Source organism: Chanodichthys erythropterus, chromosome 19 (genome assembly GCF_024489055.1).
Source record: "Chanodichthys erythropterus isolate Z2021 chromosome 19, ASM2448905v1, whole genome shotgun sequence".
NCBI classification, from domain to species: Eukaryota; Metazoa; Chordata; class Actinopteri; order Cypriniformes; family Xenocyprididae; genus Chanodichthys; species Chanodichthys erythropterus.
In genome coordinates, this window is record NC_090239.1 from 29,976,227 (window position 1) to 29,996,471 (window position 20,245).

At 42.6% G+C, this 20,245-nt stretch overlaps 1 protein-coding gene across 4 annotated transcripts in view; it reads right to left on the reverse strand.

Moving 5' to 3' along the window:
- Positions 1–20,245, reverse strand: part of exoc6 (exocyst complex component 6) — a 71,235-nt gene that overhangs the window by 11,710 nt on the left and 39,280 nt on the right. For 2 of the 4 annotated variants that reach the window (XM_067368784.1, XM_067368786.1), the window contains 5 exons: positions 17,951–18,062; positions 17,733–17,867; positions 16,472–16,651; positions 15,817–15,846; positions 2,220–2,361 (listed from right to left, as the gene is read on the reverse strand). In XM_067368784.1, the coding sequence (XP_067224885.1) occupies positions 2,220–2,361; positions 15,817–15,846; positions 16,472–16,651; positions 17,733–17,867; positions 17,951–18,062 (599 nt within the window). The remainder of the gene's footprint in view (positions 1–2,219; positions 2,362–15,816; positions 15,847–16,471; positions 16,652–17,732; positions 17,868–17,950; positions 18,063–20,245) is intronic. The other 2 variants (XM_067368785.1, XM_067368787.1) reach the window with 1 other exon arrangement.

Consider the following 20,245-nt stretch of genomic DNA (forward strand, 5'->3'; position numbering starts at 1 on the left):
CCATCCATCCATCTACCAAACTCAGGTCAGACATACATACATCCATACACCCATCCAACCACTCCATCCATAGATCCATCCAACCATCCATCCATCCATCCATCTCAGGTCAGACATCCATCCATCCATATATCCATCCATCCATCCATCCATCACTCAGGTCATCCATCCATCTACCAAACTCAGGTCAGTCATACATACATCCATACACCCATACACCCATCCAACCATTCCATCCATCCATCCTTCCATCCATCCATCCATCCATCCCACCAAACTCAGGTCATCCATCTATCCATCCATCCATCCATGGTTTCCCCCCCCCAAAAAAAAAAAAAAAAAATACACAGATGATCAAAGATAACGAACGAACGAACTAACTAACATTGAATATAGAATTACAGTTTTCCAAAACCAGCTGAACCAACATCAAGGTTTGTTTACATCTAGTTACATTAATATGTAGTTATTTAATGCAATTATTTTAAATATATGTGGAAAAAAAGACAACCGAGCAAATCTAGCACAACTATGTTGAAAATTAGTCAATTATTCAAATTAGGCGAGGATTTCTGCAAGAATCTCTGACCATTGAATGCTGGATCAACAATCAGAATCAAGTATTCCAGAGATCTTTGCAATAAAGTGAGACAAATTATTAAATATTAAATTTTTTTTTGATGTGAACATTTAAACAGACCTACCATGAGTCCCGAGACCAATCAATAGTCAGTCATTATGTGTTCATATGCACTTATAATTGAACTACAATAACTGTGCAAAATCATGCTCAATAGGACCCAGGTTTGAATCCAATCTTGATCATATCCCAAAACTCATGTCACTTCTCTGTTCCTTCACTTCTGCTGTCAACTATCCACTGTGCCACTATATAATAAAATCAAAATTCAAACAAATCAGACACACTCACAACATGGGAAAAGTATTTCTGTAGGTCCATCTTAACTCTCTGTGTTTTGACTAGTGTAAGATGAACTGCCGCTAATGGGACGAACACCACTCAGACCTTAGAGAGGGGTCAGGCGATCCCTGCCATACCTGTGCAGTTGAACCCTCACAAACTCTACTTCACCCTGAGACATCTGTGACCCGGGGCCACAGGTACGAGCACGCACACACTGCCTTTTCACTTCTGCTGACAGTGATGTAGCGTGACTGAAACTTTAAATGGCCAAGGAGCAGAAGATGCGATGCTAGAACCAAAGAGCTGTCTACATATTAACATTATTGATGAACACTTTGCTCTGACATCTCTATTGTGCCATTCAGAACGAAAGGGACTTATGTGCTTCCCCAGGGAGATATCAGAGATGAAACCTCAACAAGATCAGGTTCTGCATTTCACAAAGAAAAAAAAAAAAATAGAGAAAATCATAGAGACTTGAGGAATTTTGGACTTGGGACAGTGTCATTTTAAGGTCAACTCCACTAGTGGAGACTCAAATATAAATATTTAGAGCCTAAGCATCCAAATTTAATTCACTGATGACTTAAAGTATTAATTTCTTTCAGAAAACATCTCATTTTGTGTTCCACAGACAACCGCTTTGTCAAAAGGCTTTAAAACAGCATTAAGACATAAATGATTTTTCTTTTTTTAGGTCAACTATTCTTAATACGGGTGGATAATGCATGCAAACAGCAAATGTAAGATGAATGAATGTTCAAATGGATAAGTGACTAATGTTGCACTAAACGGTTCCCTATCAGTTTGTATCAGAACAGGTGTGGATTTCCAAGAGCAGGTGGAGTGCGGGTAATCAGGAATGTTCTTTGAAAGAGTATAACTAAGATAACTTCTTCTGAGAACAGCTGATAATATCAATAATAGCTGCTGCATGAGTGCATCTACCGCCATGCTGCGCTTCACAGAGCAAGAAACCAACTTGCCTGCCTGTTAGTGTATGAGCCATACTCTGCTTCACAATGGTTCATGGTGAAGCGCAAACTTTCACTTTTAGAAAGTGCATGTTTTGGAGGGGGTCTGTATAATCAAGTAATGAATAACAGCAGAGAGGAAGATATATTCAATATGGCTTCAGACGACTTTGAAAATTGAGATATTTGATGGTTCTTTTACGGTGTACAGGGGCTGGGAATGACAAGAGGGTAAATAATGACAGAAGCTTAATTATAGGGTGAACTGTTGAAACGAGCGTGGCGGTGGCATTGTAAATATGCAATTATTAACTACTCACGTTCACACTGTATGACGTCCAGGTTGAACTGCTGAATGGCTCCCATGCTGATCTGTTTGAGCTCAGTATCCAGAAGCATCTGCATCAGCGATGTGGCCAGGTGCTTACAGGCAGACATACACGCCGTCTGCGCCACCTTACCCTGAGGAGCAGCACACAAACACACCAACAAACCGTTACTACAGGTGTCCTACTGTTTGTATCAGTGTTGGGGTCACCTCCACTTTTCTATCTTGATGTCTTAATGAATTCATAGTCTCTGAATAGCGTTTTCACACCTTTTTCTTGTATATTCTTCTTTTTCTTGCACCACCGTGCAAAAGTTAAGGTTTTTGAAAATAGTCTCTTATGCTGACCATGGCATTTGCACTGTTCAAAAATACAGTAAAAACAGTAATACTGTCAAATATCATTACTATTTCAAAGAACCGTTTTCTATTTGAATATATTTAAGCAGCACGGATGTTTTTTTAACATTGATAATAAAAATAAATGTTGCTTGAGCAGCAAATCAGCATATTAGAATGATTTCTGATGGATCTTCTTCAGAAAATTTTTTGAATTTCAGCCTTGCCAATACAGGAATAAAAATTCAGCTTTGCCATCACAGGAATAAATTATATTTTAAAATAAATTCAGATAGAAAACCGTTTATTTTGAATTGTAAAAATATTTCAAATATTGCCGTCTTTACCGTATTTTTTATTAAATAAATGTAGCCTTGCTGAGCATAAAAGGCTTATTTCATTTTTTTTAAACATTTTTTAAAAAAATATTCCAAACATGTAGAGTATAGAGTTGTCAAAAGTACCGACTTCGGTACCTATCGGTACAGAAATTTTAAAAATGTGACGCTTTGAGCGCTGTTGAGCGGATTCGTAAAGACCTCTGATTGGCCATTGTGTTGACACGCTCATTCGATATGCCTGTGATTGGCTACAATGATCAAAGCATGGGAGCATTTGAAAGCACACAGAAGTGTTTGAATTTGAAAGCGTTTTGAAAGTGGGAGCACGAGCGATTGAAAGCAGGTGTCTAACAGTGGACCGATCCGCGATAGACGCCTGCTTTCAAACGCTCCCGTGTGTATCTGTGTAAGCGCTTAGTGAAGAGATTTATTGATGACTATTTACAACGTTTTTACAGCGTTGATCATTGAAGCCTATCACAGACATATCCGATGAGCCGTGAAAACAACGGCCAATCAGAGATGTTTACGGATCCACTCAACAGCGCTAAAAGCATCACATTTTTTAAATTTCAGTACCGACTAGGTACCGAAGTCTGTATTTTTGACAACTCTAGTAGAGTATATATATATATATATATATATATATATATATATATATATATATATATATATATATATATATATATATATATATATATATATATATATACACACACAGTATCTCACAGAAGCAAGTACACCCCTCACATTTTTGTAAATATTTTATAATTTCTTTTCATGTGACAACACTGAAGAAATGACACTTTGCTACAATGTAAAGTAGTGAGTGTACAGCTTGTATAAGAGTGTAAATTTGCTGTCCCCTCAAAATAACATAACACACAGCCATTAATGTCTAAACCGCTGGCCACAAAAGTGAGTACACCCCTAAGTGAAAATGTCCAAATTGGGCCCAATTAGCCACTTTCTCTCCCCGGTGTCATGTGATTTGTTAGTGTTACAAGTTCTCAGGTGTGAATGGGGAGCAGGTGTGCTAAATTTGGTGTTATCGCTCTCACTCTCTCATACTGGTCACTGGAAGTTCGACATGGCACCTCATGGCAAAGAACTCTCTGAGGATCTGAAAAAAAGAATTGTTGCTCTACATAAAGATGGCGTAGGCTGTAAGAAGATTGCCAAGACCCTGAAACTGAACTGCAGCACGGTGTCCAAGACTATGCAACGGTTTAACAGGACAGGTGCTACTCAGAACAGGCCTCGCCATGGTCGACCAAAGAAGTTGAGTGCACATGCTCAGTGTCATATTCAGAGGTTGTGTTTGACAAACAGGTGAGGAGTAAAAAGACAAGTATGTCTTGCCTACAGTCAAGCATGGTGGTGGGACTGTCATGGTCTGGGGCTGCATGAGTGCTACCGGCACTGGGGAGCTACAGTTCATTGAGGGAACCATGAATGCCAACATGTACTGTGACGTACTGAAGCAGAGCATGATCCCCTCCCTTCGGAGACTGGGCCGCAGGGCAGTATTCCAACATGATAATGACCCCAAACACACCTCCAAGATGGCCGCTGCCTTGCTAAAGAAGCTGAGGGTAAAGGTGATGGACTGGTGAAGCATGTCTCCAGACCTAAACCTTATTGAGCATCTGTGGGACATCCTCAAACGGAAGGTGGAGGAGCGCAAGGTCTCTAACTTCCACCAGCTCCGTGATGTCATCATGGAGGAGTGGAAGAAGACTCCAGTGGCAACCTGTGAAGCTCTGGTGAACTCCATGCCCAAGAGGGTTAAGGCAGTGCTGGTATACAATGGTGGCCACACAAAATATTGACACTTTGGGCCCAATTTGGACATTTTCACTTAGGGGTGTACTCACTTTTGTGGTCAGCGGTTTAGACATTAATGGCTTTGTGTTGTTATTTTGAGGGAACAGCAAATTTACACTGTTATACAAGCTGTACACTCACTACTTTACATTGTAGCAAAGTGTCATTTCTTCAGTGTTGTCACATGAAAAGATATAATAAAATATTTACAAAAATGTGAGGGGTGTACTCACTCACTTCTGTGAGTATATATATATATATATTAATCACACACTGACTGCTCTTTTCCATATAATGAAAGTGAATGTGAAATGGGTCTGTCAAGAACTAAAAAAACAAAAAAGAACATAAAAGTGGTCCATATGATTCATACTTATTCATACAAGTCTTATGTCATAATACAGCTTTGTATGACGAACAGACTGAACTTTAAGACATTAACCTTGATACGTTTATGTTGTTTTTGTGTCATTTTAGTACTTGGCGGTACTAGTCACCATTCACTTTCACTGAATTTTTAAAAGACTGGCCTGGATGTTCTTCAGAAATTCACCTTTCGTGTTCTACTGAGGACAGACAATCATCTGGGTTTGGAACCACATTATGGTGAGTAAATACTGACATAAAAGGTGAACTATTTGAGTGAATGTATTAAAGTAAGCATAGCAATAAGTTTTTGTTGATTCATTTCCAAATATATACCTGTAATTCATAAAATCCTTAAAAAACATAATCATTGGATGTAATGGCACAACATGGAGATGACAAAGGCCTTCCAACTCTTGAAAATCCACCATCTGATGGATTTCAATTCAGAAACACACACAAACACAGTAAAAAGTCTCATATTTGCAGCAGTCGTTCATGCAAGCTGACACAGCTCATAATGAGCAGGGTTGTAAAGAGGAAAGAGGTGAAAGACCAGTCAAACCCGGAAATAACAGACATCAAACACTCAAACACACGTAAAACTCATGCAACAGCTGCTCCACCAGTACATGCTGACAACTAGCAAAGAAATGAATAAACAATTCCATTTGGTTATTGTAACCAAAGCAAAAAATGCAAACAAAGCTCTGCAAAAAAAGCCTGTCATTATCATGTTATCACGTTAATATCCATTAGACATATCACAGATCACTATAAACAAAGAATAAATATGTATTATTTCATATAGCAACATAAAACACTTAAAGGGTTAGTTCCCATTCAGTCGGTCACGTTCGACGTACGTCGGACAGACCGACGAATAGGAATCTCGCTAGAGAGGCCAATCTACTTCGAGTGTAACTAAACGAGCCAATGCACATTGGCATGCAATCATATGCATCAGCTGCTCGCCTCGCAGCGCGGGTATATAATGAGCAGCAGGTGCGTTGCATCTTCAGCTTTTCGCTTCGGAGCCGAACGGTGTTTGTTCCTGTTCTCTGCAAGCGATTGTCTGCTAGAAGACGAGTCAAGCTTTTGGTTGAACTTCTCTTTTTTTCCGAGTGCGGGCGAACAGCACAGCAGCGGGGTCGACGTCCTCTCTTTTTCTGTTTCGTTTGCCGTTTTTGAGCAAATAGCTGTTTGACAGCGTCAGAAGGCTGTTCTCACGGCCGGTACGGTGCGCTTTTGAGCGCTGAAAAGCCGTTTTTACGGCTGGTAAGAGTGAGCGCCTTCAAAGAGAGAGAAAGCACATGACAGGCTGCACAATCCCTGTCTGTGTTGCGGTGGCCGTTCCCCTGCGTGCTTCAGCACTTCTAAAAGAGTAAAGTCCCTGAAAGAGCTTACACAAGTAGATTCGCGTCTTTTTAAAGACGACATCCTACTTGTGTTTCTGGATGCGATCGTTCCTGTCCTCACTGACGGCCACGATCACCGTTTCGCATGTCTGGGCGCGTGCTGAAATGATGTTCGTGGGTGTTCATGTTTTCATATGAGAACATGATCACGTCGACACGCCGGTCGTGACTCTTCTTTCTCCGGGAAGCTTGAGTCCCCTCTGTTGTTGGCCAGCTGCCGCTTGTGTGTAAAAGCACAGCCGCGGCTCTGCCCGACACTCTGGGAGACCGCGGAGATCAGCGAGAGCAAACCTCTCGCTCCTCTGCGTGTCGTGTGCCGTCGAGCTGCCGGGCTGCAGCGCGGGTTGTCACGGCAACCCAGCGCTCGCTCGGCGCTCTAGATGCGCGGTTCCCTTGCGTAATCTCCATTGTAGCGCCCTCTCTGGTGCACCAGAAGAGGTCTACTTTGCTGATATGGCTTGGGTGACATGAGGTTGAGGGGTTCCTTCGGGGAACCAACCCCCTAGGGCCCCTCCCTCTCTAGCGCATTGCAAGCTGTGCAGTTTCTGGATTGGATTGCTGGTCCTTTTCATAGGGGAACCTAGCATTTCATTCAGAGCTCCAGCTGAGGGACAGACGTCGATTGCAGCATCGGAGAGAGTGCTGTTATGCTCTGGAAATGAGGGTGACGCTGCCCACTGTAATGGTGTGTGCTTATGCTGACTCAGATTCAGAGTTTACAGCCATGCTTTCCTGGGTCTTCCAGATGTGCATGGAAAACTTGGCAGTATGGGGGTATATTGGTGCCATAAATATGGAATGCCAAAGGTGCCAATCTGCATAAGTTTTTCCTCTCTCACTACCCTCTTGGATGGGGTGGCTGTACACAGACCACACCCACCCTGCATGTGAGGCCAAGGCACTCTTTTTGCATGAGGGTAGTTCTGTGCTGGGGTTGAGCTGCGCTTGTTGACTAACCGTGATCAAAGTCACGGCGCAGGCCCTCAGCCAGACGATGTTCACCTCCGTGGTCCAGAAGTGCCCCCTGGCTTACCTTGTGAGGTGTGAGAGGTTGTCAAGCTAAATGCTTTCTCAATGCTCCCATCTTACGAGGTGGCCTTTCGGTGACACTGTCGAGGACTGAGCCCAGCGGTTTTCCTCAGTTAGTAGCGGATAGGGGAGCTTCCCATGACAAACCATTGAGTTCCTCTTGGGCCGCCCCTCAGTCTGCTCGTCGCCAAGGGTGTCGTCCCCTGCAAGAAACTCCGGCCCAGCAGGCTCTGCTGTATCCATTGCGGGGAGATGACGCCTCCCGTCTCTGCAGCTGTTTAACTGGTTGGTGAGAATCACCCCTGAGACGGGCGACCCAGAGATGGGTGGGGCTGCTCTTCCACCCCTGGAGGAGGGCCAGGTGGTAAATCCTTTATTGGGTTTGTTTCTGTTCCGCCACTGACCCAAGAGGCAGCGGTACCCAAATTTTAAAGAGCAGTTCCTCCATTTCCAGGTCTGAAGAGGGTTTGGAGAGCAGTGGGAGGAGAAAAACCTCACCACTCTCATCCCCCTCTTCTGTCGCCAGCGGACAGCAGCGAGCAGCGGGCAGCCAAAGCCTCGACTGCTCCCTCTGTCCATCCGTGGAGCCAGGTAAGTGTTGCCTAGCACACTGTGACGCCGCTTCGGGCCGCCTCACAAAGAGAGCCCCCCGAGCCGCGTCCCTGTGTTCCACCTCGCTGCCCTGCTGCGGGTACACCGGTGGTCCCTTTGGTCCTGCTTGTACGGTCTCTGCGAGCCGGGTTAGCGCTCCCCAGTCCGTCTCGCTGGCTCCTTCGGACCATCAGGGTCGGCTTTGCGATTCAGTTCGCCCGGCTCCCCCCAAGTTCAGGGACGTCCTCTTCACTACAGTGAAAGATGCCGATGCCCCTGTCCTGCGTGCGGAGATCGCAGTCCTACTGGCGAAGGACGCGATAGAGCCGGTCCCTCCAGCCGATTTGAGGTCGGGGTTCTACAGCCCCTACTTCATTGTACCCAGGAAAAGCGGCGGGTTACGACCGATCTTGGACCTGCGAGTTTTGAATCGGAGCCTCCACAAGCTACCATTCAAAATGCTCACGCAGAAACGCATTTTCGAGTGCATCCGTCCCCGAGATTGGTTTGCAGCGATTGACCTGAAGGACGCGTACTTCCATGTTTCAATTCTTCCGCGACACAGGCCATTCCTGAGATTCGCGTTCGAAGGTTGAGCATATCAGTACAGAGTCCTACCCTTCGGGCTGGCCCTGTCTCCCCGCGTCTTCACGAAAGTCGTGGAGGGAGCCCTTGTTCCCATGAGAGAACGGGGTGTTCGCATTCTCAACTATCTCGACGACTGGCTCATTCTAGCACAGTCCCGGGATCAGTTGTGCAAACACAGGGATTTGGTGCTCAGACACCTCAGCCAGTTGGGGCTTCAGGTCAACTGGGAAAAGAGCAAACTCGCCCCGGTGCAGAGGATCTCTTTTCTCGGTATGGAGTTGGATTCGGTCGAGCAGATAGCACGCCTCACAGAGGAACGTGCTCGGTCAGTGTTGAACTGCCTGAATACATTCAATGGCAGGACAGCGGTCCCACTGAAGTTCTTTCAGAGGCTCCTGGGGCATATGGCGGCTGCTGCGGCTGTAACACCGCTCGGTCTGCTTCATATGAGACCGCTTCAGCACTGGCTTCATGGCCGAGTCCCGAGATGGGCGTGGCAGCGCGGCACATTCCGGGTGCCAATCACTCAGGAGTGCCGCCGAACCTTCAGTCCGTGGTCGGACCCCTTGTTTCTTCGGGCAGGAGTGCCCCTAGAACAGGTGTCCCGGCATGCTGTGGTGTTCACAGATGCTTCTGCCACCGGCTGGGGTGCCACGTAATACGGGCATGCAGTCTCAGGGGTTTGGACGGGACCCCATCTGCATTGGCACATCAATTGCCTCGAGTTGCTGGCAGTACGCCTTGCTCTGAGCCGCCTCAAAGGCCTGCTTCAGGGCAAGCATGTACTGGTCCGTATGGACAACACTGCGACCGTTGCGTACATCAACCGTCAAGGTGGTCTACGCTCCCGTCGCATGTCACAACTCGCCCGCCATCTCCTCCTGTGGAGTCGGAAGCATCTGAGGTCGCTTCGCGCCATTCATGTCTCCGGTGTGCTCAACCGTGTGGCCGACGAGCTATCACGAGCTGCGCTGCCAGGAGAGTGGCGACTCCACCCCCAGGTGGTTCAGCTGATCTGGAGAGAATTCGGAAAGGCTCAGGTAGACCTGTTTGCCTCACCAGAAACCTCCCACTGCCAGTTGTTTTACTCTCTGACCGAGGGGACACTCGGGACAGATGCACTGGCTCACAGCTGGCCCCGGGGCCTGCGCAAATATGCGTTTCCCCCAGTGAGCCTACTTGCACAGACCCTGTGCAAAGTCAGGGAGGACGAGGAGCAGGTCTTGTTAGTTGCGCCTTACTGGCCCAACCGGACCTGGTTCCCAGAACTCTCACTCCTCGCGACAGCCCCTCCCTGGCCCATCCCTCTGAGGAAAGACCTTCTTTCTCAGAGACGGGGCACTCTTTGGCACCCGCGTCCAGACCTCTGGAAACTCCATGTCTGGTCCCTTGGACGGGATGCGGAGGTTCTAGGTGACTTACCCCCTGAGGTACTTAACACCATCACTTCGGCACGTGCACGGTCTACGAGACGTGCTTACGCCTCCAAAGTGGAACCTGTTCGTCGAGTGGTGCTCTTCTCGCCGGGAAGACCCCCGAAGATGCTCGATCAGAGTCGTGCTTTCCTTCTTGCAGTAGGGTTGGAGCGTAGGCTGTCCCCCTCCACCCTCAAAAGTCCATACTGCTGCTATATCCGCTTACCACGACCACTTAGATGGCAAATCTGTTGGTCAGCACGACCTGGTCATCAGGTTCCTTAGGGGGCGAGACGGTTAAATCCTTCTCGTCCCCTCTCCATACCCTCTTGGGACCTCACTCTGGTGCTGAGAGCACTTCAGATTGCTCCCTTTGAGCCTTTGCTGTCAGTAGACTTAAAGATTCTGTCTATGAAGACTTTGCTGCTGGTGGCATTGGCCTCCATCAAGAGGGTAGGGGACCTGCAGTCATTTTCGGTCGACGAATCGTGCCTGGAGTTCGGGCCGGGTGATAGCCACGTGGTACTAAGACCCCGGCCTGGCTATGTGCCCAAGGTTCCTACCAGTCCCTTCAGGGACCAGGTGGTGAGCCTGCAAGCGCTGCCCTCGGAGGAGGCAGACCCAGCCCTGGCTTTACTCTGTCCAGTCCGCGCTTTGCGACTGTACATAGACAGAACCTAAAGCCTCAGGACCTCAGACCAGCTCTTGTCTGTTATGGAGGCCAGCAGAAGGGAAAGGCTGTCTCCAAGCAGAGGATGGCCCACTGGATAGTGGATGCCATCGCCCTGGCTTACCAAGCTCAGGGTGTGCCCTGCCCGCTCAGGTTGCATGCTCACTCCACGAGAGGTGTCGCATCCTCCTGGGCGCTGGCTCGTGGCGCCTCGCTGACAGACATTTGTAGAGCTGCGGGCTGGGCGACACCTAACACGTTCGCTAGATACTATAGCCTTCGTGTCGAGCCGGTCTCCTCCCATGTTCTCGCCACAGGTCAGAGGCACGGAGAGGCCCCGGCTTAGTGTCGGCTTGCTGCGCTACATGCGCTTCTTTTCTCCAGAGAGTCCCTACAAGGCAGACCCTGTCGAGTCCTCCGATATCCCTTCGGCAGCCGACGTGGCGGAGCGTCTGGCGCCAGGCCTATACTCCGTTGTATCCTTGAGAACCGGGTTTAGGCTGGGTTCCATATGTGTGACCCTACGGGGATCCCATATGGTTGGTTCCACGGTTGCTCCTAAACGAAGCCCGTGTCTTTCCCTCTGGGAGAACCTACCCTTCATCAGGTTGGAGTCACCCCAGCTCTTCCATATGTAGCACAGCCCTACAGGGTTAGTCCATATGTACTTCTCCACATAACTCCTTCGGGGAAGGATGTGGCTTCCGCAGCGTTCCTTTCCCAGCGAAGGGTACGCTTTCCCAGCGTTATCCAATAGTCTCACTGAATGGGTTTTGGGGAACAGCAGTGATCGACTCTCTCTGTGTTAGCCCTGTCCCACCATCCTCAGGCAAGGGGGTTCAGGTGGCTTGCAACAGAGCGCTGGAAGGGGGCAGCTCCTGTGGCGCTTTGGTAGGGATTCCTATTCGTCGGTCTGTCCGACGTACGTCGAACGTGACCGACTGAATGGGAACGTCTCGGTTACAAAGGTAACCCTCGTTCCCTGAAGGAGGGAACGGAGACGTACGTCCCGTCGCCACAGTCGCTGTACCCCGCTGATGCTGCCGCCTATCCGGTTCGGCTCCTCAGCGAAAACCTGAAGATGCAACGCACCTGCTGCTCATTATATACCCGCGCTGCGAGGCGAGCAGCTGATGCATATGATTGCATGCCAATGTGCATTGGCTCGTTTAGTTACACTCGAAGTAGATTGGCCTCTCTAGCGAGATTCCTATTCGTCGGTCTGTCCGACGTACGTCTCCGTTCCCTCCTTCAGGGAACGAGGGTTACCTTTGTAACCGAGACGTTCATCCAAACACGAAAATTCTGTCATCATTTACTCACCCTCATGTCATTCCAAACCCGTAAGACTTTTGTTCATCTTCAGAACACAAATGAAAATATGTTTAATAAAATCTGAGAGATTTCTGTCCCTCCATTGACAGCTACGCAACTACCACTTTGATGCTTCAGAAAGTTCATAAAGAGATCGTAAAACTAATCCATATGAATCGAACGGTTTAGTTTAAATTTGCTGAAGAGACTCGATCACTTTATATGATGAACAGATTGAAATTTTATCTTGAGAATGAACCTCATTGGTTCATTTGCTTGAGTTTCCATTTCCCATAACTGATGTGTGAGTTGATCAATGTTTATATGTGAATAAAAGCCTAAATTCAATCTGTTCAGAGTAAAAATTGATCGTGTCTCTTTACAAAGTTTTGACTAAACCACTTATTTTTACAATCTCTTTATGAACTTTTTGAAGCGTCAGCTGTCAATAGAGATTTGATTCAAATTAATTAATTTGTGTTCCAAAGATGAACAAAAGTCTTGAACAACAATAGAGTGAGTAATTAATGACAGAATTATCATTTTTGGGTGAACTAACCCTTTAAGCACCACACTGAACAACCAATCCCATTTAACAAACATATCCATAATAAATAAACACAAAGCCAAAAAATTCAGAACGCGCTGCGCCTCAAATGTATGGACATTCCTCTTTATTTCTAAAGATTTATATAAACATTGAAAATCGAGACTATAAATGCAGACCCTCTAAAACATAACATTTCATACTTGAAAAGTATATCGATTTACCTATTTTGCACAAAAAGTGTAAATGTTGCATCACAAATATAAATGGCAACATTGTGTCCTAACCAGAATGACATAACATACTTTATGTTTAATATGTGAAGCAGGGTTATTATAGTTAACAAACTAAAAAAAATAAATAAATAAAAATAATGAACTGAAATCAAATTATATACATAAATGTATATATATAGTGCTACTTGAAAGTTTGTGAACCACTTGCAGAATCTGTGAAATTGTAAATAATTTTAACAAAATATGAGGGACCATACAAAATGCATGTCATTTTTTATTTAGTACTGTTCTGAATAAGATATTTTACATAAAAAAATGTTAACATATGGTCCACGAGACAAAAAAAAATGAATGAATTTATAAAAACGACCTGCTCAAAAATTTGTGAACCCTTTATTCTTAATAATGTGTGTGGTTACCTGGATGATCTACGACTGTTTTTATGTTTTGTGATGGTTGTTCATGAGTCGCTTGTTTGTCCTGAGCAGTTAAGCTGCTCAATATTCTTAAAAAAAAAAAAAAAAAAATCCTCCAGAATTCTTCAGTTTTTCAGCATTTTTTGCATATTTGAACCATTTCCAGCAGTGACTGTATGATTCTGAGATCCATCTTTTCACACTGAGGACAACTGAGGGACACAACTATTAAATTAAAAAAGGTTCAAACATTCACTGATGTTTAAGAAGGAAACACGATGCATTAAGAGTCGGGGGTGAAAACCTTTTGAATTTGAAGATCAAGGAATATTGTATTAATTTGTCTTCTGGCAAACATTTAAGTGTCTTCTGTTGCTTCCAAAGGGCAGTACTAAATGAAAAAAAAAAAAAAAAGATATTTAAACAAAATAAGAAAAATTTGGCCAGTTTTCACCCCTGACTCTTAATGCACCATGTTTCCTTCTGAAGCATCAGTGAAAGTTTGAACCTTTTTTAATAGTTGTGTTTGAGTCCATCAGTTGTCCTCAGTGTGTAAAGAATCATACAGTTACTGCTGGAAAGGGTTCAAATATGCAAAAAATGCTGTAAATCTGAAGAATTTTCAGGACCTGGAGGATTTTTTTGAAGAATATTGGGCAGTTTAACTGCTCAGGACAAACAAGGGACTCGTAAACAACCATTACAAAACAAAAAAACGGTCATAGATCATCCAGGAAACGACACACAGTATTAAGAATAAAGGGTTCACAAACTTTTGAGCAGCTCGTTTTAATAAATTCAGCCATTTTTTTTTTTTGTCTTGTGGACCATATGTAAACATGTTTTATGTAAAATATCTTACTCAGGCATGCATATTGTATGATCCTACGAAAATTTGAATAATTAAAATTAAGGGGTATATATATATATATATATATATATATATATATATATATATATATATATATATATATATATATATATATATATATATATATATATATATATATATAAATATATATAAATATATATATATAAATATATAAATATATAAATATATATATATAAATATATAAATATATAAATATATATATATATATAAAAATATATAAATATATATATATATATATATATAAATATATAAATATATATATATATATATAAATATATAAATATATATATATATATATATATATATATATATATATATATATATATATATATATATATATATATATATATATATATATATATATATATATATACATACATACATACACACACACTTGATGTCACAAACTTGTCACTAAAATAACTGAAATAAAAACTATATTAGACATTTAAAAAAAACTAACTAATAAAAATGGCAAAGCCACAGAAATAAATTATTAAAACTTAAAAAGTAAAATGAAAACTATTATAAATATATAAATAAAACGATTTCAAAATATTCATAAAAACTACAATAGTATCTCAATAATACTAAAATAACACTGACATGGAGTGGACTAATGGACCAATGAAATTTGACTGTGGGCGGGACCCATCACAACACCACATATGAAAACCAAGCGATCAACAAAAAACCTTGCCATTTGTCGCATCCTGTTGTGTTAGAAAAATGTGAATGGTTTTATTTAAGCATGAGCTGAACAGCTATCTTGTTTTAAAACCCCTTTATGCTGTGCTCACATCCCTTTGAACCACAAAGGCAATCATTAATGGACTATGTTTATACTGTCTAGGTTTGCTTATTTTAGTAAATTAGTGTGAATTAAGTTAGCTGCACTAACATACAGATTATGTAACATCCAAGTATACTTAGTAAAGGTAAATACATATAGCTGTCCTGATAGTGTAGTAGGTTAAAATGTTTAATTATGCAGCATTACTAAAAGCAGCATTCTGATTTGAGACACACTCATTGTTGAGACTATCATCTTAAAGAGACAGATCACACAAAAATCAAAACTAAACGCAGTGCGAAACACAATAGAAGACATTTAGAATAATGTGCTTTTGTCCATTCAATAAAAGTCAACGAGGTCCAGTGTTGTTCTGGACCACATTCACATTTATTTTATGATCAAAATGTTATCCAAAATATTTTCCTTTCCCTTCCGAAGAAGAAAGAAAGTCTTACAGGTTTGGAACAGCATGAGGCTGAGATAATGGTGACAGAAGTTTTGGATGAACCGTCTCTTTAAATGCTGGTACTAGTGCTAGTGAATCTCAAGTAAGAATGGCACGTGTGTTCTGCAGATACTGGTATCAGCTTCAGACAATCATGGGCAGCAGATCAGGGGTAGCATGCCAATCGATCTGGTTTACATTCTGCATTACACGTGAAAAGGGAAGCAAAACAAGGCTGGCAGCAAGTCCACAGAGCTGACATGAACATGCAGTTTTAATGTCTTTTTTTTTTTTTTTTGCTTTTTTAATAATCGTAATTTTTCTCTTCCTCCTCTATAGTTCGAAGAGGGTCTACTTACCGACATTGCAGCATGATCATTGTAGTTATTCTGAGCAGAAACCCCAAGAAAATAAAACACGGACAGGGAAAGAAAGTATAGCGATAATAAATGGACAGACAAAGGAAAATCAGAAATACCAAGCATGCCTGGCAGAAAATAAATCAAAGGATACATTCACTTACAGGAAATATGTTACATTGTTGAGAAACCAAAGCATAACCAACTTAAACTGGAGGTTAAAGCAATTTGTTTAAGAGGACAGGGCAGCTGAAGAGAAATGCAAGCAAGCTGTATTGTTCTTTTTTAAATGGATGGGTTGGGAGTTATCTGTGCTGATTATGTGAAGGGATATACAGAGATTTGACTGGATTTAGGAATGGATGTCTAATGTGAATCTTATATTTGTGTAATGACACCTAGAACACCAAACACAACATTACTGTGCGCTTATGTTTTTTGGATTTACACCTTATGTCAAACAGTGGAAACTAGAAAATGTGTCATTCCGGAGGTCTACTAGAACATCAGCCGAAGTATGACCATCTAAACAGCTACAAATGCAACACTGTTTGATGCCACACATGCAATAACACACATTATATGAACCAACAGGTGGAGAATGATCACAAAACAACGACCAAACTGCGTGTGAATAGGATGACGTGGAGCTCACCGGAAGGTGCGTGAAGACCTGGAAGGTGCTGCGCAGGAAGTTAATGAGGTCCATGAGGTAGCCGCTGGCCCTGCCGTCCGACTCTGCCATGCCCCATTCGTAATCGGCAAGCTGAATGAACTCATCGATCTTCTGGTTGAGTTTGGTGTATATCTCTCCTTCAGCTGCGTGTCTGGCATCCTAAAAATAAGAAACCATGCAATTTCCTCCAGATGTGTACAAACACTGGTACAACAAATTGCCAATTAAATCCTGGAATGCTTTTAAACAGTATTGGAATTATCCATTTTTTTTAACCAATAGGGGTGTAACAGTACATGTATTCAACCCGAACCGTACAGTACGGACATCACAGTTCGGTTCATATAGTCAAGACGACGAATACAGTCAGTCACAGGCGATCCACACTCTAATCCAGAAGGGGGCGTGCGCGGTAATGCAACACTGTTTGCTAACCGCCACAACAGGAAAGCGCAGAAGAAGAAGAATAGATGATCTAGATATGTGTGTAATCCCTCAAATTGTGAAAAGACATCAATAAAACAGCCTGAGAATATCTCACGTAGCATTACATTTACCTCAGGTAAGTCATTTAGTGTCTAAAGCTTGTTAGTTCAACTAGAGAAATTAACTCTAGAGAGGAGCATTTCACTAAATATATGCACTGTATTAGCTTTTTATATTCATTATATTTACTTACCTGTTAGTAATGTCTTAATTATTTAATGTTTTAAAAAAACTGTCGTGAAAACAAGATAAACCATTAAACCGCTGTACCAAACCGCGACTTCAATAGTGAGGTACGTACCGAACCGCCATGTTTGTGTAACTTTTCATGCTACAATCAAACATATTTTGCAAGCTTATCAAATGGTACATATTTTGTGGATCTTTAATGGTAAAAAAAATTACTCTATCAAATGCAAATCCAAGTTGTAAAACAACAAAATGTAGAAAAGGGGGGTGAATACTTATGCAACACATTAACTTGAGCAACGCCAACATGCTGCTGCATGCTAAATGACTCAAAAAAAGGTCACCTGATAACACCTCAGTTTAAATACATTTAACACACTGGCATCAAAACAAGCTCTACATGGAGTTCATGAAGCCCGAGGCGGCTCCTGTCCCATGCTGTCGATGACAGCTTTACTTTGAGTGGACTGCTCCAGTCGGCTGATCTCTGATCAGAGTGTGCCCATGGCGGTAATACAAGTGAGTGAAATGTGTAATTAAAAAACATGTCTGTGAATGACTTTACCTTGAAGGTGGAAAGCCCGTAGAGTCTTGTGGTGTGAACCGTTTCCGGGGAAACATTGGTGATGTTTGTGATAAAATCCTCCAGGTATTTACATGCGTGCTCTAAGTGGGTGGTGTTGATGATAATTTGAACTAGCTGTAAAACATAACAGAAAGGAAGGCATACGTTATTTTTTAATTGGGCTTAGCAGAGAGAATAAGTAATTGCATCAACACTACCTCTGTTAATCCTATGTGTGGCTTTTTGATGAGGTTTTGTAAGCAGCTGCTCAACGTCCTCGTCAGCAGGAGGTTGGTGGATTTACGGAGCATGTCGTCAATCTCGGTTGAGCTGAAACACAAGTTAACCAAGAAATATGTCCAATCATTGCACTCTTAGGCCCTGTTTATACCTATAATTAAGATGCGTTTTGGTTGGTTGGATCACAAGTGCTAAATACAGGTGTAAAAGTGGTCTAAAACATTTTGATTGCTTTCGTAGTGGAAACGCTCATGTGGTCGAATGTGTTCGAACAGGTACAAAAGACCGCCCACTCTCTGCCTACTGACCTAATGTAAACATTAAGGAGAGCGTGCTAGCCAGGTGGAATTTAAACTGTAGGCTGAAAACTCAAGTTTGGTTTGAAGACAAAAAAATGTACCAAGCACAATGTTCTCTCACCATTCCTGATTTCTAACACTCACTCACAGCGTTCGGCATAGTCTTGTGGCTGTCAGAGCAGAAATGAAAGCTGCTGCTCTTCCTATGTTTTTCCATCATCTCCGGTCGAGTTCATAAGTAAATTGTGCAAACTTATTTTATTCAATAGATTGAAAGATCTGCGGGGGAAAAAACATACATTTACCTGCCCATAGACTTGCCCCTCGAAGAAATCAGGATAGAAGTGGTTGAAAGTGGACAAAAAAGATGAATTAAAACACCAGATCTCCCTTGTCTACTTGTAAAAAGATCGAGCAAAATGCATCTTAATACCAGGTGTAAACAGGGCCTTAATCTATAGCTTTGAGACCCAAAAATGAACACTGCAAAAACTGAAATTTAGGAGACATCAAGGCAATTTCAAGCAAACTAAAACATAGGATGCGCAAAAAATTTGTATGAGATGATAATATGCTTTCCCTTAATTGATAAATTTGATTTTTCAAAGGAAATTGTTAAAAATATATATAATTATCATCAATGGACATGAAATGTACCCTAAATAGTAGAATGGCTCTTATTTCAACTCTATTCTGATTGGTCAATTGCAGCATTCTGTTGTCAAATAATTTTGTATAATGACAATAAATTGACTGTTTAACAAAGCCACTGATTTCACATATTTAACTATTTAGTAAGTAGACAACGGACATGTCTTCGCAACGGTACTTTAGCAAGAGAACAATGTGCTGCACTGCTACTTGCCAGAAAAATTATATTGTTAACTGAAAGCTACAATGTTTTGAAAACAGCTTAGCTACTGAGGAATGTTTAAAAAAAATAAAACAATTATTCGCATGGATAGTTACTCCTACATAACGCAAAATAATTTATTTTTAAGAACATTGGTGTTGAAACAACATTGGACCCCTTTGACTTTCATTGCATTGACAAAAAAAAAAAAAAACCTTTTCAAATATCTTCATTTTAGTTTCACAGAAGAAACTATCTTTTTAACTATGCATAGAATGCTTGCCGTCTGCACCCATCAATGTTGACCGGGTCCACAAATAGCCCTACTGCTGCCTGGAACGCTTGTAAGGTGTGAGTGTTTACAGGACACTGCTGGTTGGTGTTGATTTTGCAGTTGGGGACTGCATGTCTCAGTGTGAGGTGTTGATTAGGAGGAGTGATCAGGTGGGAAATGCTCCATGAAGAGGTGCAGAGGTCGCTCATTATCGCTTGCTTAAATAACAAAGAAACCATTAGAGAGGAGTGTGAAATCTGTGGTCGTTTGCATTGATTAGCAGAGGGACAGGAGGGGAAAAGACTGTTAGATCAATCCATAAGTGTTCTGACAGCCTCTTGTGGGTCTCCTCACACTCTTCTCACTGCTCAAAGCAAAAGAACCTTCACCTTCTTTGATGTGAAACCCTTCTCTGGTTCATTTCTTCTGTTCAGTCCGTCGAGGTCAGACGCAAGTATAATCTATTGTTTAAAGTTCTACATAAATAAACGTGACTTGACTGGTGCCAAATTGCAGAGCTTGCACAGGCATATCCCCGTTGTTAAGATCAGATGCTTTCTTTACTGCGTGTTTTCTCACTGTTGTGCATTTATTTTGTTATTGAGAGGAAAGTGCGCAGCACATATTTACATATTCATGAAATGCCCCACCCAGCAGAGTGGGTGGTGTTGGGATTTTCGCTAACAGTATACTACTGCAAAGGTATTTCAAACTTCTTTTTACCCCTAAGCAAAGAACAAAAAAGAACTTCGCAGTGAGTGGGCCTTAATCTCTGCTGCTGAGCAACAGGGCTACTCGCCTGGAAGGGATGGGGTGGGAGGTAAAATCCACCAGCTATGTGCACTTC